Consider the following 20,558-nt stretch of genomic DNA (forward strand, 5'->3'; position numbering starts at 1 on the left):
TTCTTTTAGAAGGAGAGGGAGAGGGAAAGCGTACATTGCAGGCCCTTTCCCTCACAAATCACCAACGACCCGTTCCCTTTATGTTTGTGTCGAGGTAACGTAATCTATCATCCCGCGCGAGGAGCAATTTTTGCACTTGAGTGCCCCTTTAAAAAAAAAACTTGTCCGAAAATTATGGGGTCAACGGTATTTATCTATAGGGAACCTTTTATCACGTACTACAAGTCATTTCGTCAAACTTTAGGAATTGAACTTGAAATTTGCCAAGTTAAGGTAACGTTTTTTCGTGCCAGAAGCACCAAGGGCCCATTGCGGATTTGCACAAATTCACCACAGAATGGGCTACCTGGTATAATGGTATAAGGTGAAAAATGAAAAAAAAAAAAAGGCGCGATAGTAGCATTTAACTTTGCTGCCCTTGTTAGCAGAAGGAAAAGGAAATTGAATGGGGCGAAATGGGTCAGTCTTAAGTTGGACGCATTTCATTGGTTGCCGTTTTCTATGGGGGTGACATCAAAATTTCCCCAGCACCATCATGGAGGTGTTCCTTGGAGCCGCGAAGCGGAGCGTTCGTGACCAAAAAAATAACTACTCTAATTTCATAGTGTGAGTGTACCTCCTCTTGTATATATCTTCAAAATCAGCTGCAACTTTCACTACGAATTCATCATTATTTACGCGAAAATGACATGTTTCGTCGCTAACGTTTGCCTCGTGAAAACCGAGGCCCCAAGAAAATAGCAGGAAAGACGCCGGAATTGTTTAAGATTTTACAGTATATAATTGAATTTTATTTACACATACATGTTTGCCCATTTTTGATTCCATCTGCTTATGTGACGTGATTAAAAGCTCATACCGGCAGCCGTCTGTGTACGAGAGGGGGGGGGGGTTAATGTCTTATTCGACTCGCCGTTGTTGGCCACAGTCACGACTATAGCATAAAAAAAAAAAAGATGGACGATGAACTGTGAAGATGCGTAGAGGGTGCGTGGCTCCGTCGGGGAGTGCAAAGGGCTAGAGGGGTCGTTTTGCAAGACCCGCCTCCTGCAGAAAGAGAACATAGTTTCGTGCGGAACGTTCGACATAAGAACCACCCTTCTCTGTACGAAGAAGCGGTCCTGCCGCTCTCCCAGCCAATCAGTTCTAACTGCCCAGCAACGTAGCCAAAAAAATATTTCGGAAGGGGTTCTATGGGGATTTTACATCAGGGAGGAGGATTTCCCCCTCGTTTTCCTCTACCAAATGCACTACCAGAGGTACGATATCGAAGGTAAGGTTGAACCATCTAAAACCCCCTGCCTGGCTACGCCACTGGTTCGGCCAGCAACCATTTCTGCTAGATTTCTGCAGTTCTGAGTCTTCCAGGGCATGCCTCTCTCCATGCCGATGGCCTTGATAAAAATGGTCACAAAATCCATCATTTTGGTATGTCGCTAAGGACATCCGTTTCAATCCAAACCAATCCAGTTTCCCCAATATGGCGGTACAAGTAAATAAGGGTGGGGTGCAACTACTGGACGGCCGAGCTGTAATAAGAAGGAACCGTATTTCGACCTGTAATTGGCTAGACATCTCAAAAAGTGGGAGGAGCTTCAGGTATATGCAGGTCTCATTAACGGACAGACTTCCTTTTAATACACGGCACTGAGGGTGCCTCATTAGTAGCTCCCTCTGTGGAGGAAGAGGATGGAGACATCCTTTAGTAGAAGCGATCGCCACCAAGCAGCCATTTTGACGCTATTCATCACCAGGCGTGGATGCTGTGTTCTGCATTCACCATCTTCAAACCTTCTACTGCTATTTATTTACTTAATTCATAAGTGTAGCGTATAGTTAGGTATGTGTTCAGTGTACAGCTTTGTCAACGCAGCACGGGCTGCAGTTTGAAGACAAACTGGCGCATATAGGCAAAAAGGCGAAGTGGTTGGCTTCACATTAGACAGAGGGACCGTCACGCTCTCATCGCTTCACGTAACCGTCATTAACTGGGCCCTCATGTCACGATCCGTGGCCAATTGCCCCGTGCTATGCGCCACTGCGGAGAAAGACGAAGAAGAAGAAGAAGAAGACCGTTTTGAGGGAGCCAGGATTCGAAAAGACGAAGAGAACGCAACGCGTCTCGTGACGTTTCTCACGTTAAATACGAACGACCAAGCCAGGAAGATCCGAAGAAGAAACACTACTGTTGAAGGGCAGATTGGAATCGTTCCAGCCTGTGAAGAATGGTTCTTCAGAAAGAGACATGGCTCAACAAGACGCATCTGTACGCCGCAATGACCACAACGCTCATTGGAATCAGGAATTTCATCTGGAGTCCTTACTTCATGTATGTCCACGGCGCAAGTAAGTACAACTGAGTACTGGGTCGGTTTGCACGGTGAGAAGAAAATGGAAAGCTACACAATGGCCTGGCAAACTGCGAGTTGGTATTGGAACATGATTCTCAAAATGGAGTAGGGGATGTAGTTCCGTACCACGATATCACTATAGGTATCAACAATTCGCGAAACTTTTTAAAGACAAAATATTGCATACAAGAGAAAGAGGGTCACATTAAAACTGTATGGCAAAGACCAGTGGTTCTCAACTTATTCTCAAGGAACCTACTACACTAGGGCAACTCCGTAGAATCGGTTGAGGCGAATTATATATAGATGTCGTACAAGCAGCCAAGTTTTATATTTCATTCAACTACATGATTACTAAATTGTTTAGTATAATAACCTATTTTGAGATGTCTATTTTGAGATGATGAAAGGGGGGAGGGGGGGGAGGCGGATGATACTGATAGATACCCTGGTAGATGTCGATTGGCGTTTGCCGGTACTGTGTACTGTGAAACAGTACACAGTACTCGGAGATAACACATTGTGGGTTGCTAGTGATACCTGTAAATCCCAAGTTCATGTAGGCAGGAGAGTATAGCTCCGACTTCCCAAGTGCTTTTAATGTTTTCGAAACACTAGAGAAAAGCAAATGCGTGGTACAGAGAAATTGTCGGGTTCCCTTTCACTGTTTACAAACCGCAGGTGCAACCGGAAGTTACCTAGGGTTTCCCGCGTCAGCGGCTACGTGTGGCGCCACGTGAGTTAACCGGTGAAAACGTGACGCACTTTCACTGTTTACAAACAAGTCGCGCAGCCGGCACAACCGGAAGCTTTCTGGGGACCCCCGCGTCAGCGGCTACATGTGGCGCCACGCCGTGGCACTCATTTGAGTTAACTACCTAAAGCGTGAATACTCTTTGGAATGACCGGTGGTCTGCCACATTAATGTCAATCCCAATGCGAACGACGACCAAATGTCGAGCACGCTTCGATAGCAAGTCCAAGAGTTCCGAAAGCGAGCCTTGATAGGTAGTCACCCCAAGAACACACACGCTCCTCAGGAGATGTCCCCACAGTGTCATCGTGTCCTGGTGCTTCGACATCTGTCCCCAGAGCGTTCTGAGGATGACACTCGCGGATTGTCCGTGAAGAATCATTCAGGTACATCCTGTGCACGTCCCTAGGGCCTAGGGCATAGTTGTTTTGTTTTTCGGGCCAATCCTACACTCTTAAAAATGAACTTCCCCACATAGCACGCTCCTAGCCAACCATCATCCCGAATGACAACGTTCTCGCCCTAGATTTGTTGAAAACGGGAGGAGGAGCCTATTTTGTGCCGTGCATAATGGCACAAAATAGGGTCCTCCTCCCGTTTTCAACAAATCAGGGGCGAGAACGATGTCATCCGGGATTATGGTTGGCTAGGATCGTGCTATGTGGTGAAGTTCATTTTTAAGAGTGTAGGGGTTGAATGGTATTTTTCAGAAAAAAGCAAAAAGCAAGAACAAAACTCTCTCCCACCAAAAAAGGGTGACTGTCCGTGACGTGGAGCATTTATCGCGGAAAAGACAGAAACGCGCGATTCTGTCTCACTGTTTTTGACATTCGAAGGCCGTATACCCCAATGCCTGAAACCAACAGCAGTATACGAAACATGGACTTCGCTGTATTTTAGAGTTGATACTTCGAGCAATTCCTCGCTTCAGTATTGTTTGTGTCTATAATCGAATTAAACTCTGACAGCTTACCGTTTGTGTTGAGTGGAAGGCTAGCAAGGCTATCGGATTCACCGAAGGTCGCCTAATAAATAGTATCGTTACCTTTTCAGAAGGGAGCTTCGGTACCTCCCTTCAACTCCGCGTAAGCGGTGGAGGGAGGCAAATGGGAGCCGGTCCCTCATATACTGGAGAGGGGCCTCTTGATGGCGCGGTCCGCCCCCCGCGTGGGCCGTGTCTTTGAATGCGCGGTCGATAAAAAGGTCGTCGGGACAGTATCGCTTGCAGTGCTTTTCCCGGGAAGATTTTTTCTTAAAACCTATCGAAGTGAATTTCTCGGACTTGGTCACTTGGTGTACCTGGCAAGGTTTTCTTTGTTGATATTTTATATTTCTCCTCTTGCTTTTTATTGAGCCCTGCTCATTGTCCGTCGGGGAAAAAACGAACGGCTAGACATTATAGCGGCAGCTTATCAAGACAAATGAACGGTAATGACTAATCAGTGAAACAGAATGTAGTGGTCTCTGACAAAAACAAAGAAGGTACTGTAAAAGGAATCTATAATTTGTCCCTGATGTGCCCTCACACTGTCCTAAAATTGTCCTTAAGGATGGCCTGTGGGGACGCGGTATAGTGCCAAATTGACACATTGAGGACGATTTAGGGATCAGATTTGACCCTTCTGAGGACGTCACCCCGCCTGTGTATGATGCGCTTAGGCTATCCCAAGGATGACAATGTGTTCTTGGGGCAGGTTATACTCGCGGGTGCTGAACAGTATCCTGTTCGCGGAACCTCAGGGAAAATGCTTCCGGAGAAACGCTGGCCTACAGATCTTTTTCTGTGCATTTGTATTCGTGGATCACTTCCGATGCAGCATACTGTATAGTGAGACGAAGAGGGAAAAAAAGATGAAATGACTGTTTTCTATTTTCTCAGCAGCGCAAAATTTCCTGAAATTTTGCATCTCTAGTATACGCTGTTCATTGTTTGCGTCGCTTTAATTGCTTCAGTTCCTTTCGTCCTGTGCTACCTGCTGGTGATGGCGATTATTTCGTTCCCCGTCTTGTACGTGGAAGCCATGCTCTCTCAATTCACACACAGTGGGAACCGAGGCGTTTTCAATTGCTGCCCCCTCTTCAGAGGTAAGTTCCAATTACATTCACTAACTAAGGCAACACACTCTTCTAACTACGTTGTCATTAACTTACTCTTTCCGCTGAATATTAAAGTAGCACAGAAGTAGGCCAGTAAGATTCACCCTGCGAAGTAATTCACACCATTATTCATAATTATCGCAGAAGTTGAATTTAAAGTACGTAGCAAAAAGCGACCGTGCGCAGCGGCGGTGAAGAGCAGTACCGGCCTGTGATCTGCCTGGAACCTCGCGCTAACGCTATAAGGAGAACGGTCGCTGATTGGTCTAGAGAAATGTTGTCTGCTACTCCTCTGTCGTCTGCTACTCGGCTGTTCGGGGTTCTGAAAAAGCCTTTCTCCTCGCTCGGTAATGATTCGGCCGCTCCCTCTACACCCAATTCTCCGGGAGAACTGGCAAAACTCGTTTACGGCGGCAAAGGGACAACGCGCTGACCCCCACTGACCGGCGAACCAGAACGAGTTCTCCTTATAACGTCATCGGTGACGTGGCATCATATCTTCTCCTCCTCGTAATACCCGGAGTAGCGAGTTAAGGGTGAAGGCGCGGACCCACGTTTATGTGTTTTTTTCTGGGAAACAAATTGCACACATGAAAACCTTTAGCGCCATTCGGTAAAATGACACATACACATTCATCTGACGCCATAGTCTGAAAATTTTTTGGACGGCCCTCTGTACTCCTTTAAGCAAGCAAATTTGCAAATCTCAAGAAAAGCGCAAATGTCATGAGGCGCTTCGTGGTTTCAGACATACATGTCATATCCTCGCGCGAGAAAAACACATATTTGCTAAAATACTATGTGTTTGCGTTGTCTCTTGTGATTTTCTCACTAAACTCAAGTCTTCAGTAGCTGCCTGCGAAATGGTGCTAATCACTCGGCAAGACCAGAGTGCAAGACTAACACTCGGTGCACACTTTTCAATATATGTCTGCGAAAAAATTTGTCTTGTGTGAATGCCATCTACATATGTCTCATACAAAAAGCCTCACAGAACATCTACGAACGTCGAGTATGAACAACTGAAACATTGTAGTCGTCGAGTTTACTAGCATTGGCGACTTTTGTTTACGAGATACTTTCCAGTTACTGCTCAACTGCATTGTACAGATTCCTTATTTCGAGTTTGAGCGCTCAAAGCTCAAACAGGTATATTATGTCTCCATTTAGGCGTTAGCTATTCCATGGCCTTCTTTACTGTCATGGTGAACATCCCTCTGTACACAACCGTGTCAACCGCCTTGCTTTACTTTCTGCGCTCTCTGGAGGAAGTCCCGCCTTGGGCAACATGCACCGGTTCTTGGGTTAGGGACACAAATAGTTGCTACGTGCCTAAGCAAGGAGCGGTAAGACACTTTCACATTATGAAAGGGTGCGATCTGTACCCCTGTTCCGTGTTTTGGCAAAATGTTCAAATATACCATGTCCCTACATGGGCAAATTTCCCTAACAGAATACTCTGCTGAATGCTGTAGCGCGTATGTAGGTGCCGCCTCTAGGGCTCACGTAGTTTCGTAATTTCACGCATACTTCTCGCGACGTGAACCATACTAGGACCAAGTTTAAACGGGCAGCACCTATACGCTGAAGACTACTATATAGCACGCTGTTGAAATCGAAATGTTCGAAATTCAAACTGAAATCATATAAAGGCTCCGTCGAGAACTTATTGCCGTACAATCAGACATGACTTGCGAAAATACACGGCCCAGTAAACCCTGCGCCTGTCAAGACTCAACGGATGTTTTATTTCGTCCAAAAAGTTTTGCGATCGTCTACCTGCGGGTGTTCGTATTTTGAACGTACGCATAACGCGGCGCTTCGACTAGGGGATTCCGTTCGCGACGCCCTGGGGGAGGACATGTGCGGCTTCCGACTTTGAAATTGCCGCGGAATTGTCATTCGCATGTCTTTGGGTGCTAACCCTAGTTCCTTCTCTAACTCCAGGTCTCCTGCGAAATTGTGGGACGAGTGTTAGCCCGAGCGTATTGCGATCAGAATGAACAAGATGGCTACCCTGTCCTGTATCGCAACAAGATCATCATGGTTCCTGCGGACGTCTTCAACAACCACAGCAAGGATTGCATTTCAGGAAATTCATCATCCGTGTACATCTTCTTTAAGTAATGTCATATATCACGCTACATTCCGTCAATCATACGTCAGCGTGTGCTGATTAGCAAGCACGAAGTGCATCTTATATCAGGTCGCGGAAGGACAAGTGAAAGGGAAGTACTGAAATAGTTTTTATATTCTCGCAGTGACGCCGTATTGAACATCGGAACAGGTATCTACGACATTTTCGGCCTTGAAGTCAACCTGGTCTTCGTCTCAGCCGTCCTGTTCCTGTTAATATTCGCTCTCCTCTATGAGGGCTTCATTAAACTACGCTATGTAAGTTGTCACTTGAAAGAAATGCAAACCTCTCAGTTTACGATGCCCTATGAACGGCGCTGTAAAGCATGAGAAAACTCAAATTCGATTACCCTCACTGACATCACTGGCGGCCTATGTCGTCATGGGGACAACACACTAGTGTTCGTGCAGGGGCTCAATCTACTCTCATGCAGGATAAGATATTTGATGTAAATAGAAAGTATGGTATATAGGTATGGTATAGGTATAGATAATAGAAAGTATGGTATGGTATGGTATGGTATGGTACAGTCAGCCCTCGATTTATGAACACCATCGGTTCCCGGAAAAACCGTTCATAAATCGAGGGATTATCGAAAATTTCGTTCAGTACTATCGGCTGACGAAACAGTATTTGTGAGTTGGGATTGTGTTTATAATGCAATATATTGTGTAATGTTGCGTTCGACCAGGCCATCTGCTATACACTTGGTCGTCCCTAATGCGTCCCCAGAAAACCCGTTGGTTGCTCGAATTTCGGGGGGTTAAAAACCAAGGATGCAATACCTTTAAAAAGATTCGTCCGTTCCGGCATCATACATAAGGCCACGGAATAATCCATTTGAACATTTCTGTTGACCTCGGAACCATCCGTTCATAAATTGAGGGCAAAACGCTGGGCAACTCCTAGTTGGTTCCCAGAAATTCCATTCATTATTCGGATATCGAGGTTCATAAATCGAGGGTTGACTGTATATAGCAACGGTCGCCACCATTTGGCGCGCATTCGTCTGGTCGAAATCGTGTCTGGTTGACCCCTGACATTTGAAACCTCGTGCACCTTGTACCGATTCCGGAGTCCCTTCCCGCAGTAAGTGCATGGAAGTATATATAGCAAGCTTAGCGGTCATTTGCAGAGCTGAAGAGTAAGTTTCAGCGGTCTATAAAGTGGCCAGTAATTGCAATCCAGGGGACTAGAAGCTGTAATTGCTTCTCACGCGGCTTCACCAGACGAGCAATAGCCAGTAACTTGCCTTATATGGAAACAGGACGGATAACGAGCTTTTATTTTTTTTTGTAACAGACGTTCTACATCATCTCTGTCCTGCAATACCTGCTGCTTCTCTTGATGTGGGGCATCAGTATGAGCGTCCCAACTGCTGACACTGAGGAACTGTTCGGCTGGCGGTGGGATGTCTTCTACAACGTTGTGGTGAGCCTCTTTAAATATGACCACGAGGTTTGTCTAAAAAGCAACGAGACTGAACGCCTGGCACGAACGTGGTGGTGGTCACAGCATGAGTGCGATGGAAATTGACGTTCTGAGGCTGGAACACAGAAGAAAGGCTTAGCTCAATTGGTAGAGCCCTGGACCGGCAGATGTGGGTTCCAAGTCCTACTGCTGGCCAACCTTTTCAATGACTTCCTTCTTTCACTGAGCAACTCGAAAGCCCTACCCATCCACCTTTAATGGGCTGTTAATGGGCACAATAAAAACCAAATCAAATCAAATCATAAACACTGGAGACACTAGGGTCGACAAGAAAAACCCATCCGAGCAAGGTCTCAAACGCAGCCAAGACGCGAACACAGGAAAGTTTTACAGACGATAAATTCGGATGAATTCATGTGATCTAGAAAGTCATCAGCTTCCCATAGCTTTTTATCTACTCTTTTTTTCCAGAGGCACAAGGTGTTGCCTCCTGCCACAGCGCTATCGTCAAGACATCGAAAGAGTCAGAAAAAGGTTTAGCAGTGTCCGGCCGTTAGTTGCGGACTCCTGGACGCCGCAAATCCCCCCTCTTAGACTGCTATATCTGCGTGTAGCAAAACTTTTCCCAAAATGGGATTTCCTGCAGCTCTGCAACCCACGTGCTCCCTTGATCCGAGTCCATTTGACGTCTTTGTTCCGAAACTGAAATTCCACCGAAAACATCGTCGTTGACGAACTAAGGATAACATATAAAATGTCATGACAGACTGTAGTTATAGGTAGAATAGTAGAACATGCAGTGAACCGGTGACGAAATGATAAGGGAGCAACTTTCAGGATGAGAGTCGTGCGACATTTCTAATAGAGACGACTATTCTGACATCGTCCTCGTCACTGGCATGGTATTTAAAGGGTTAGCGATGACGCGTTAAAGGATTCGTGGGTATTAAGGTCAACAGCTTGCGTGGATGAGGAAAATCCAGCTGGTGGTTTACGTCTGAGGTGAACAAGAAGTCATCGAGGTAAACTAGCACTGCAAACGAGGACAGATAAAGAGGACAAACACTGTGCTAGCACAGTGTTTTTTTTTTGTTTTTTTCAATATCAACTGGCCCGGTTCACCACCGTTATGAACAAGAAGTCAACCAAGGGGAACAATGATTGCGATCCAGCTTTGTGGCGCCAGTCTTATTGCCTTTTAGATCCCCCTCTTAGGACCTCTTAGAAGCTGTCTAGGTTTATTAAGCCTATTTCTAATCCTCAGCTATGGCAAGATGTGATTTTGTATGCAACGTACGGCATGGGCTTAGGAGGCTACGGTTTGATGTACATAACCAGCCACAACGGATTTCAAAACAACTACCTCAGGTAAGACCTCCGGACACATGCTCGAAAGTACATATGAATGCATTTGAGAAAGGGTTGGCAGGGATTGGTAAGGAATTGGGTGCTCGGTGTGGCTCGCATATCCCTGGACAAAGCATAGCTGGCTAGTAACTCCCAGTCGAATAAACGAAAGTATATGTAAATGTTGCTTTTCGGGAAATGCTCCTGCTTGTAAATATACAGTCAACCCTCGATTTATGAACATTCGATTTATCAATTCCCTCGTTTTATGAACAGGAACACGAGGAACCAAACTTTTTAAATGCATTTTTCCCTCGTTTTATGAACTTCGATATCCGAATAATGAATGGAATTTCTGGGAACCAACTAGGAGTTGCCCAGCGTTTTTACCCTCAATTTATGAACAGATTGTTCTGAGGTCAACAGAAATCTTCAATGGTATTACTCCGTGGTCTTATGATGCCGGAACGGACGAATCTTTTTCCAGATATTGCACCCTCGGTTTTTATCCCCTCGAAATCCGAACAACAAACTGGACGGGGACGCATTAGCGTCGACCAAGCGTACAGCAGAAGGCAGAAATTACACAATATATTGTATTATAAACACAATCCGAACTCGAAAGTACTGACTTAACGGAATTTTCGATTTATGAATCACTCGATTTATGAACGATTTTTCCGGGAACCGAGGGTGTTCATAAATCGAAGGTTGACTGTAATGACATGTCAAACTTGACACTTGACTTGACTTGACTTGTAACTTATAAAGATAATGAAACTCTCGGAGTAGCTCGGTACTGAAGGGACACTTCCTGCAAGAGTTTCCAAGAGGTTTATTGCGAATGTTAGCTGTGAAGATTTCTCTGTCTGTCTCTGAAGGGACATCGTGTTTGTCTTGAGCATCGACTTCGTAACATCTATCCTGTGCGGCACGGTGGTTCTGCGCATTCTGGCTTACGACAGCGCCGTCACGGGACTCCATTTGGACCAGATCATCACATCGAGTAAGAATGCGACGTAGATGCGGCGCTGCCTCGATGGGTAAATTTTCGAAAGACCACGTAATTATTGCCCGCATCGCAGATGTTGCCGAGGATGCGCTCTTCGTCGATATACCGGAAGCAATAATGAATATGAGCAGTCCAGAATTGGTGTCCAGCGTCTATTTCTTGCTGCTCTTCGTCATGGGCATCGGAACACTGGTGAGGGTTGCCGTGGACCAGTTCATCTGTTTTATTTCTTTATTTAACGCCACGGGAGCTGCTTACTTTATATGGCCCCATATGGTGTGCACGTGCAAAGGCGACTGAGAACACAAACAGAATAGTTTTAGTGCAACGTACGGTATCGTTGGCTGTTCTGCGCACTGCGCGAAGCTCTGTTATGGGCGTGCGCAGAACCTTCAACGCTACCCCTTACGTACGCAAAAGTGACCGCGTACGATGTACTAAAATTTTCTAATACGCTACGTCACCCATTGTGCTTTCTCTGTGAACAACGAATCGACGAAGTCGCTGCCACTCGATAAACTCTCCTCTCTATGCAAATTGCCGTCTGTCTTCATTGTAACCTTACAGTTTCTGACTACGGAAATAGTGATAGAGGTGATCACGGAAGAATACCCGCACAGCTACTTCGATAAGCGAGGAATTCGAGCCACGGTGACTTGCGTCTGCTACCTCGGTAATCTGTTCTTCTTGACGCCGGTACGTGTTGTTTCGCGCCGGACGACGTTCATCCCGTCTTACTGTCATCTATTTTATCGCAGGCGGGGCCTTATTTGAATCTTATCGTTAGGAGTTACCTATTTTACTTCGTTGGCAGCATCAACATAATACTCGAAATGATCGTCATTTTCCAATTCTACGGTAAGAACAGTATGTATTTGTTAGAGTCAGTATTTGTCTCTCTCCTCCCAGCTGTGCACTGTCCTCGTTCGGTTACTCAACCAGCGAACAAATTAGAATGGTGAAAACGAGCTGGTGTACTGTAGAAAGAGGTAACATTTGAGGCAAGTTTGAGGACGGCACAAGACTCGTCTCCTCTGTCCTCTCTGTCGTCCTCATAATCTCGTTTATTCCTCGAACTCACGGAAATGTTAGTTCTTTCTACTCAACCAAACGCACGACACAGTGGCACCACCACGTCGTCCTCATCACTAGTCACATCCTCATCACTGTTCATACATCGTCCATACCTTAGTTGTCCATGTGCTATAAAAACTCAAAGCAGCAGCAGCACCACCACCACGACGTGATACAGAACTGTTTTGCGGAACGCTGAAGCTGTATAAGCATCACAGTAACGACGCAAAAAATTAATGATTTCACAGTCAATCACAAGTTTTCAAAAAGGGTTTAGCCCCCAGTTACCGCGAACGATGGCCATAATGCCTTCGGCCACGATGAGACGAAAATAAATAAAAAATAAAGCTACCTCATTTATAGGCGTTTTTTTTTTTTTTTTTTTTTGCTCGCTCACAAAGTATTCAAGCCACGTAGTGTATATAACGTGCCAATCCTGCTCAAAATGTGATATGAGTAGGCTATAGTTAGGGTTTCCGGTTTTCGGCATTTGCCGAAAAATGCCGGAAAACACCCCCAGTTGAATTTTTGCGGAGTCGGCATATTCCGAAAAAATTCGAATATGTGCTACTGGCCACGCACAAAATGGATCGCATCTGTATAGAGCGAAATGTGCAGTCCGACCTGCAATTTGTTGACAAGTCGTTCTGGTACACACTTCATTTTGTACGAGGAGCTCTTCTCAAATGCTTTGCGAAATCAGCAAACGTTGAACGTACATGCTGGAAACTGCGCGTCGTTAACCGCAAAGAGCGTGCTGTTATGACAGATAAAGAGTGTTTATTACAACTTCTAGGTGTTACCTTTTGCGTGTTTTGTATGAAAATAGATGACGTTATCCAAGCATCCTCATGCTCCACTGTTCGTATTACGACTCTGTCACACTTCATTTTTAATTAATTATAAGCACCCGGATTCGGGCATTTATTTTCTGGTCTGTGGAAATATCCGAAATTTGCGAAAGGAAGTCAATGCCGAATTTCAGCGAAGCAAAATGCCGAAAACTAGCTATGGTATACATTTTCAAATCGTTTTGCGCGTTGTTCGTTTTCAAAATTATTGTATTTTACCGCAAAAGTGCAAGAAAATAGCAACGAATACCCTCATGTTGTGGCTTGTTTTTCACTCTCTCAGAGGACTCTCAAGCCCCTTCTGTCTCATATAACGAATTTTAAACGAACGCGTTTTATTTGATGAAAGAAGGAAGCTTTATCTGACTTTAAATCTCCAGGTCTTCAGCGCGTCTTGATCGACGCCGAGATGATGCTGGACCGTCAACCCGGGAAAGTGATTCAGATCCTGTGGACTGCAGTCGTCCCCCTTGTGCTTGCGGTTTGTTTTTACTCAATTCTCTCGCTCCGCTTGCTATACCCTCGTAATGACCCATAAGAGGGAAGCCAGATCCAAAGGAAATACTACGATGATTTCCATCTTCAACGTCGACGAACGCGACTAAGAGTGAAAACGAAAGGGGGGCATTGGCTTCGGTTTCTGCAAGCGTAAAGTAGTAGACATGCATTCTCAGAAAATGTATCTGTTCGCGATACCCTGAACCCTCGGTATTCTTGCATCCCAATTGCCGTCTCAATTGCATTCAGTTTTTAGAAAATCGAAATTCGAAATCACTGCGTCGAAGTTCCCACCAACTGCGCATTGTTCGTCAAGCGTGGCTTCGAAGCTATATTGCGTGCATGTAACACTGGGTGTAGAAGCAAAAAATGACTGCTACGTGTCGAGTACGTAGACATCAGGAGCAGTAAATCATTCTCTGGAAGAATGGAATTACGACTTACTACTGTACTAGAGACCCGGGCATGTACAAAGCTCCCAGCCAGCGAGGTTGTGGTTCTGGTGCTCGCCGCTTCGCTATGGGATTTGGCGCTAGCTAGCACTACTTTTTATGACTTGCAACCGACTGTGTAGCGTTATGGTAGCGTGTTGCAGACGAACGACGGTGACAATGATAATAATGAACGTGTCATTTCCCAATTATGCGCTTCTAGTGGCCACTAGCATAACTAACCCATCTCTCCCATAGGCGACTTCCCGTATGTGTCCTTAGCATAGTAGTAGGTCGTGACTGGAATTAGAGTATTTCCCACCGGATGTCGCCTTGGGCAGTTCCACCTCGATTTGCTAGCAGATTCAAGGTTCTGCAAAGCAACAGGCAAGCTGTTAATATTGGCAGCGGCATTTCAAAACTCCGAAAGAAACCGAAAGAAACCCACACTGCAAACTTTTAAATAATTTTTTTATCACGACTAAAATTGCGGTGAGACGCGGAGCGACGCCTGGTAGCAAACCACCGCCCATTCGTCGAGTAAGTGTTACTTGTCCCCAATCCTCTATCGGCTAAGCCATGGGCTAAGTAGTCGGCTTCTTGAGCTGTCAGCTGAATAACCATGAGTGTCACCTACGCAAAAATCCGGCGAGCCGGCGTGGTGACGGTAACGGTCCACAGATGTCGCTGTACGCTTCCATTGTTATTGGCATGCTTATGTTCGCCGCCGTACATGGCAGGAACTGCGGAGTACGTGTCGAGTCTTAGACACAGTTGTGCCCCTAATATTAAATTGAGGTGGATTTGAATGAAATTTGTGGTGTTTGTATACTGAGCACCCGGGCTGTCATATGAGCCAGCAGTATAAAATTGTATGCCTGTCGCCTTACAATACATTTAGCAGAGGTCCGTCACATGTGCAACTTGCTACGCTGGATTTGCAAGCAACAAGGTGTTCAGCTACACTGTCAACTGCCTGTCTGCTGCTTTTGCGGTATGGGTATTGACACTGTATGCCTGCCTCTCCCCCTGGTAAGCACGGGTTGCTCCGAGATCCTCCCGTACAATGGTCAGTCTGTAAACCGTGCAATTGCCGCATCGATACCATCCTCCCGTGCTGTGCTCTTGTGCAGTCATGTGTGAGTTAGTAAAAAAGCAACGAAGTTCCGGATATAGTTAGCCTGGAAGAATAGCAACCGAGGTACAGTTATATTTTGGAGTTGCTTTAACGAAAAGCAGTAACGGGTTAGTACACAGCTAGTGAATATACTGCATAAAGTAGAAGTAGTACAAGTAGCACAAGTACTTGTTACAAGTTTAAAGCTACAATTACAAGTTTCCTGTTAGTTATTACACAAGGCGGCTCTTGTGTAGCCTTGCCGTAAAATGTTTTTCATTAGATAGTTTTAGTACACCGTGTGCTATCGCCTTCGCGTATACCTAAGAGTTGGTGGTTCTGCGCATGCGCAAAGTATAAGAGCTTCGCATGGAGGTAAGAAACTAAGGAGAGGGCTATAAGATCGGGGGGCCGTGGGACCCCTCTAGCGGTCGCTCCTCGCAATACCACGCCCATCTAGTTGCCCGGTCACGTGACCTCCACATGTTTCGACGTTATGGCGGTCTGCGCGGAGGCTTGGAAGTTTAGCAAACCTCATCTTCAGCAAACCTCTTACCTTTGTCTCGAGATAAATCACAGCAAAAGTTGAGCAAAACAGAAGAGAAGCCAGGCAATGTCACGATGACGTACGTACGTCTTCTAGCGATTTAGTGATCCATTGCTTCCACACTGAGATGATCTATCTTGTGTTTCAACGGGATGATAAATTCTCCAAAGATGTTATGAAAGCAGAAACAAGTTATTCGGCCGCAGCTCGTCTCTGTATCAGGTAAGATACGCCACGGACATGGAGGACGTCATGTTTTATGACGTCTTGCCGTGACGTTTATGGGTCACGTGTGTGGGCAACTAACCACAACGCCATGCGCGGGTCACAGCACGCTCGCTTGCATCGGGAGAGGCGCTTAGGGCATCTCCTTAGTTTCTTACCTCCATGGAGCTTCGCGCCTTGCGCAGAACCACCACGCGGAGGCGACAGGGTATCCACTAAAAATTCCTATTGTCTCTAAATTGTTTTTGCAGATAACCCTGGTGTTTAGCATGCTGTTGCGTCCGAGCGCACGTTTCCGGGACTACGAATACCCGATTGCAGCCAAGATAATTGCCTCTGCTCTGGTTGTCATCAATCTATCCTTCATACCGTCGTACGCGTACTCTATCCTCTCTGCCAACGACTATGTGAGTGCCTGCAACGGGGTTCAGTCAACGACTTTCTCGAGCATAATGTCACGCATATTGGAAAAAGCATGTGTGGGGCAAACAGTACCACATGAAATACCAATCAACTGGCGTTCTGGTGAATGTGAAAGGCAGACACTGTGTCTGAACTGTGACAGTTCAACACTGTCCATTTAGAACACATATACTCAATCCAGTCTTTTTATCCATGCGTGAACGCACTTAGCTGGCGTTGCTAAACTGATACGGATGCTCAACATATTTCTGTTTGTAGAGCAGGTGCCATGTCATCCTCAACACACACACACACAAGACAAGGCAACAACGGACAACATAAGAGCTACAGTTCCACCAGTGGATAACGTAGTCCGCGCACTGAGAGTGGGACGTGCGAGATGACGACGAACGCCACGCAGATAGGAATGAAGATTTACAGATGTTGTTAACGCGTTTGCTTTAAAAGTACGCCAATTTCGACAAGTGTGCTCGCAACGTGATCAACGTACAAACAACAGTTTGAAGCATGCGGGCGCACTACGTTGTGACTCGGAGGCGGGAGGCGTCACGCCCCCGCGTAAGCCAATCAGACTCGTTTAGATTTGTGGGAGGAGTTAACCAGTACAAACTCACTTGTCAAAAAGAAAAGTACGGGAATGCGTCAATGCTACTTGCATACCTTAGAGGGACGGCGGGAGTCTATTTCGAAGCTATAGTGTCATTTTATTCCTCCTTGGCCACCGACCACGGCATCGAAAATCCCACACGAAATGGTGGCGTAGTTAGACTTGTTATTCGATGGATAAATGGCAAGAGCTGACGCCAGATGTTGAGAGTATGCCGGAATTCCTTCTCTGGAAAAACTAGAGCACGTCACTCCATAGGAACCAATGAGGGCGCGACCTGGAGAAAAGTTATGCCGCGGCCGTGCAGGCGTCTGGACGGCACCTTCCTCCACTGAACCACCCTCTCACTCCTCCGCTTAGAATGTGACGTCACGCCACCGGACCCTCTGCAGCTGCGGAGGCAGCACTGATCTTTAAAACTGGTTTATCTGATGACTTACTTGTGAATTGTGATTACTAAGTAAATAATTAGTCAAGTAGATTGTCGGCCGATACCGAACGTACTAGTATCGGTTTCATTCCGCTCCTCCACCAACTCTCGTGAGGTCGTTCTCTCCTACCTCTCCAAAAGGCATTTCATTGTCATCACCCCTTAGACGATACTACAGCTAACCTTTCACACTGATACGAGGGTCAACGTCCCGAACAAGGAGAGAAACGGAAGCTCTACTCTTTAGTAGCACAGCGATATCGTATAACTGTACGGCTGGCTCTCGGCTCGTTCAACAAAAGATGAATCCATAAGTCGGACTGACGTAACTTCTCGTCATCTTGTTGCTCTAGCGCGAGGCCAAGGATATCTGCGGAGAGGTTATGGGAGATAGTAGCTCTCCATTTTTTAGATTTTGTGTGCGCAAAGTTACAGCATCGCAAAAACTACCGAACAAGTTTCTACTGAAAAGATGTCCCAGATTTAATCACTTCAACTTTGTGGTCGTGATGCAATGTGGCATCGTGATCTCGGTAAAGTATGCATACTTAATTACATATGCATAGAGTTGCATTAAAAGAAAAATAGCAATATAATACGGTATGAAACGTTGATATGGAATTCTGAAAGTTTGTAGGTCAGTTATGGTTGCAATATTAGTTGTCGGTATGAGTAAGTTCCAATAGACCTCTAGCCGAGAAACGTCATCATGACGTTGGTAGATAGACCGAAACCGAAACAGGTCGAAAGGGGAGAGCTGGTTTCCACGAATGGGCACTTGTTCGCTGCCTTCTATTGAAAGAAAAGTCGCATCTCTTTCAGGGACCATCGTAATCCCCTCAAGACCGTGGTTTTCCGGCGCGACCTTGTCGCCCCTATCTTCGAGTGTAGTTCAACTCTACCAAACTAGTGGCGCTGGTGAACACAATGACGTCATTTGTTTACAAACAGGGAGAGGTCCCGAGGTCCTGCTTGGGCACTGTGCAGTCGCTTGGACATTGCGCCATTTCACTTAATTCTTTCTCCATCTCTGCCTTAACAACCATCTGTGTTCCTGCAGAACGTCGACAAAGTAAGACGTCATGCCACCAGGTGGCGTCCTGCAGACCCTGCGTTTGCGCGAGAGTACAAATCTCGTCTAGTCTCGAAGGGCCTGTTCATACGTCATCACCGGCGGGACAGTAAGGCGGAAGGGAAGCAGCCGACCGCGGCAATGAGCACGGGCATGTTCGTTCCACAGAATGAATGGTAATTCTTACCGCGAGACATGACAAACGTCGACGTTTACTCGCGCTCCTTTTTCTCTCTCTCGTTTCAGATGCAAGAAATCGTCTCAGCGCTGTGGGGTCATGTGGTGGGAGCTCAGTTATGATTTAAAAAGGGAGGTTTTAAGTACATTCGCGAAAGTAACGAAAAGTACGAAAAGGAACAAAATTTGATTTTTGAAAGATTAACGCCAGGCGTTGAAATAAACTAATTTAATGACTCCGTCGTGCACGCAACGTCGGACCAACGTATGGTGAAACGTTATGCCAGTAGATATGTTTGTATGTTCCACCCCGTATCTGCATCAAGAATGAGCTCACAAGTCTGGTCGTTGGTAACATCTTCCTCGATCGGTTTGCGTGTCTCCTTAAACTTTACTTTCTGAGAAAGCATTTAGTTTTTGTGTGTGTTACTAAATATGGTTTGAGGGCATACTTCGCTGTCTTCCTACTATACAACCATTTGCATACGTCTGTGCGTATACGTAGTTGCATTCGCGTACACGCATGATGTCGTGACAACCGCTCGTAGTCAGGGAATAGCGGTAGCAACAGTAATTGGAGCGAATAATTTTCGTAATTTCATAATTTTCATAAGTAGTACTAATAAAATTCCACCGAGGTGCTCAACAGTGAAGTATGCATGTAATATGGCGGCACTGGTGGCAGAATGTAACCTGACATCGTATTTAACGTCAACACCGTACGAGTACATGTATACCGCCTAAAATACTCATCCAGAATGCTCTCGACGCCGTAGTGCTACCCAAAGCGCATTTCTGCTACGCGAAATATCTCGATCAGGTGACAGATGCTATAAACTGCCAACATATGTCTCCATTATATCTCCATTATATCACCCAGACTGTGTGCAAACAGACGGTAGTAGCACTCAGCAGTCACATCACACACTACTGCCTCCGTTACGTATCAGGAAGGCATACCTTCCGCGTGCAGTGCAGACTGGATAGAACCGGTTTCAACGGGTTCCACATGCATGCATCCGTTCGCCTATCAAGCCAACCCACACACACAGAGAGACCGACTCCTCCAAACCAACCCTCCGGGAAAAGCAAGCAACCCTCCGGAAGGGCGACACCAAAATACCATCGCTGCACAAGTGACACACGAGACCTGCGTTTTGAGATTCGCTGACGTAAATAGCAATTCTAGACTATCCCGCCGCTGTTGCGCATATGCCGAATTCGTCCTCTTTTTACAGAACGATATTATGATACTAGCAAACACAACAATCAAATGAGTACTATTTCAATAGAAAATCAAACCAAATTCGAGAAAGAGGATGCACAATGTTTAATTAGTTCATTATTTTTTACGATAAGCTATTAATGAAGTAGATGTTCACACGTGTTATATTTGGGAGAAAAATGTCATATGAAATAAACTTTCACGTACAAGTATATGGTACGAAGTGCAATTTAACAAAGTACAAGTAATTTAAATAGGAATGTGCATGGTTTAAAAATACATGAGATGAGATAATACATAAGAATACAATACGTAAATTTTAGATCTCCTGTATTTCACTATTTATTTATGATTATGATATTTATTTCATTTATATGAAACTAATACCGTAATTCATGTGTATTGTTGAATTGAAATTCAATTCAATTATGGGTTTCACAAACCAAATAGGAAACCCATGACTCAAAAGCGTACTGCACCGCATTTCACGCTGTCCACAATCTTAAACGTCACCGTTTTCGAAACACACATAATATCGAGTACAATATTTGAGTGTAGATTTACACGCGGTGAGTTCGCCCACAATTGTGCGCCGCACTGTTTAACGAGCAACTGGTGTCAAAAGGAATGCTAATACTTTCTCGTGAGTTGTCACGCAACGATGCACACAGGCTCTCTACTGACGTCCATCCTCACCCTAAGCAGTTGACGCAAATTTAACGCGATTCCCCCGCGCGCGCGCCACGGCGCGT

General features: G+C 45.6%; 2 protein-coding genes across 2 annotated transcripts in view; one reads left to right on the forward strand and one right to left on the reverse strand.

Moving 5' to 3' along the window:
* Nucleotides 1-20,558, reverse strand: part of LOC135399018 (sodium- and chloride-dependent glycine transporter 2-like) — a 78,736-nt gene that overhangs the window by 13,452 nt on the left and 44,726 nt on the right. The gene's annotated exons all lie outside the window — the stretch shown is intronic.
* LOC135399013 (sodium-dependent nutrient amino acid transporter 1-like) lies at nt 2,126-20,015 on the forward strand. Its single transcript, XM_064630638.1, has 15 exons — nt 2,126-2,346; nt 5,059-5,190; nt 6,373-6,548; nt 7,150-7,325; nt 7,464-7,596; nt 8,642-8,770; nt 10,035-10,138; nt 10,999-11,123; nt 11,203-11,321; nt 11,697-11,825; nt 11,888-11,987; nt 13,435-13,535; nt 16,124-16,279; nt 18,393-18,580; nt 18,651-20,015. Coding segments are annotated over exons 1-15 (1,890 nt in total). The 5' UTR covers nt 2,126-2,225; the 3' UTR covers nt 18,652-20,015.

This window comes from Ornithodoros turicata, chromosome 6 (genome assembly GCF_037126465.1).
Source record: "Ornithodoros turicata isolate Travis chromosome 6, ASM3712646v1, whole genome shotgun sequence".
NCBI lineage: Eukaryota > Metazoa > Arthropoda > Arachnida > Ixodida > Argasidae > Ornithodoros > Ornithodoros turicata.

Coding starts and splice junctions, on each gene's coding strand:
- LOC135399013 (XM_064630638.1), top strand. CDS start 2,226: ATGGTTCTTCAGAAAGAGACATGGCTCAACAAGACGCATCTGTACGCC. Junction 7,326..7,463: donor TCCGTGTACATCTTCTTTAA/GTAATGTCATAT, acceptor ATATTCTCGCAG/TGACGCCGTATTGAACATCG. Junction 10,139..10,998: donor TTTCAAAACAACTACCTCAG/GTAAGACCTCCG, acceptor CTGTCTCTGAAG/GGACATCGTGTTTGTCTTGA.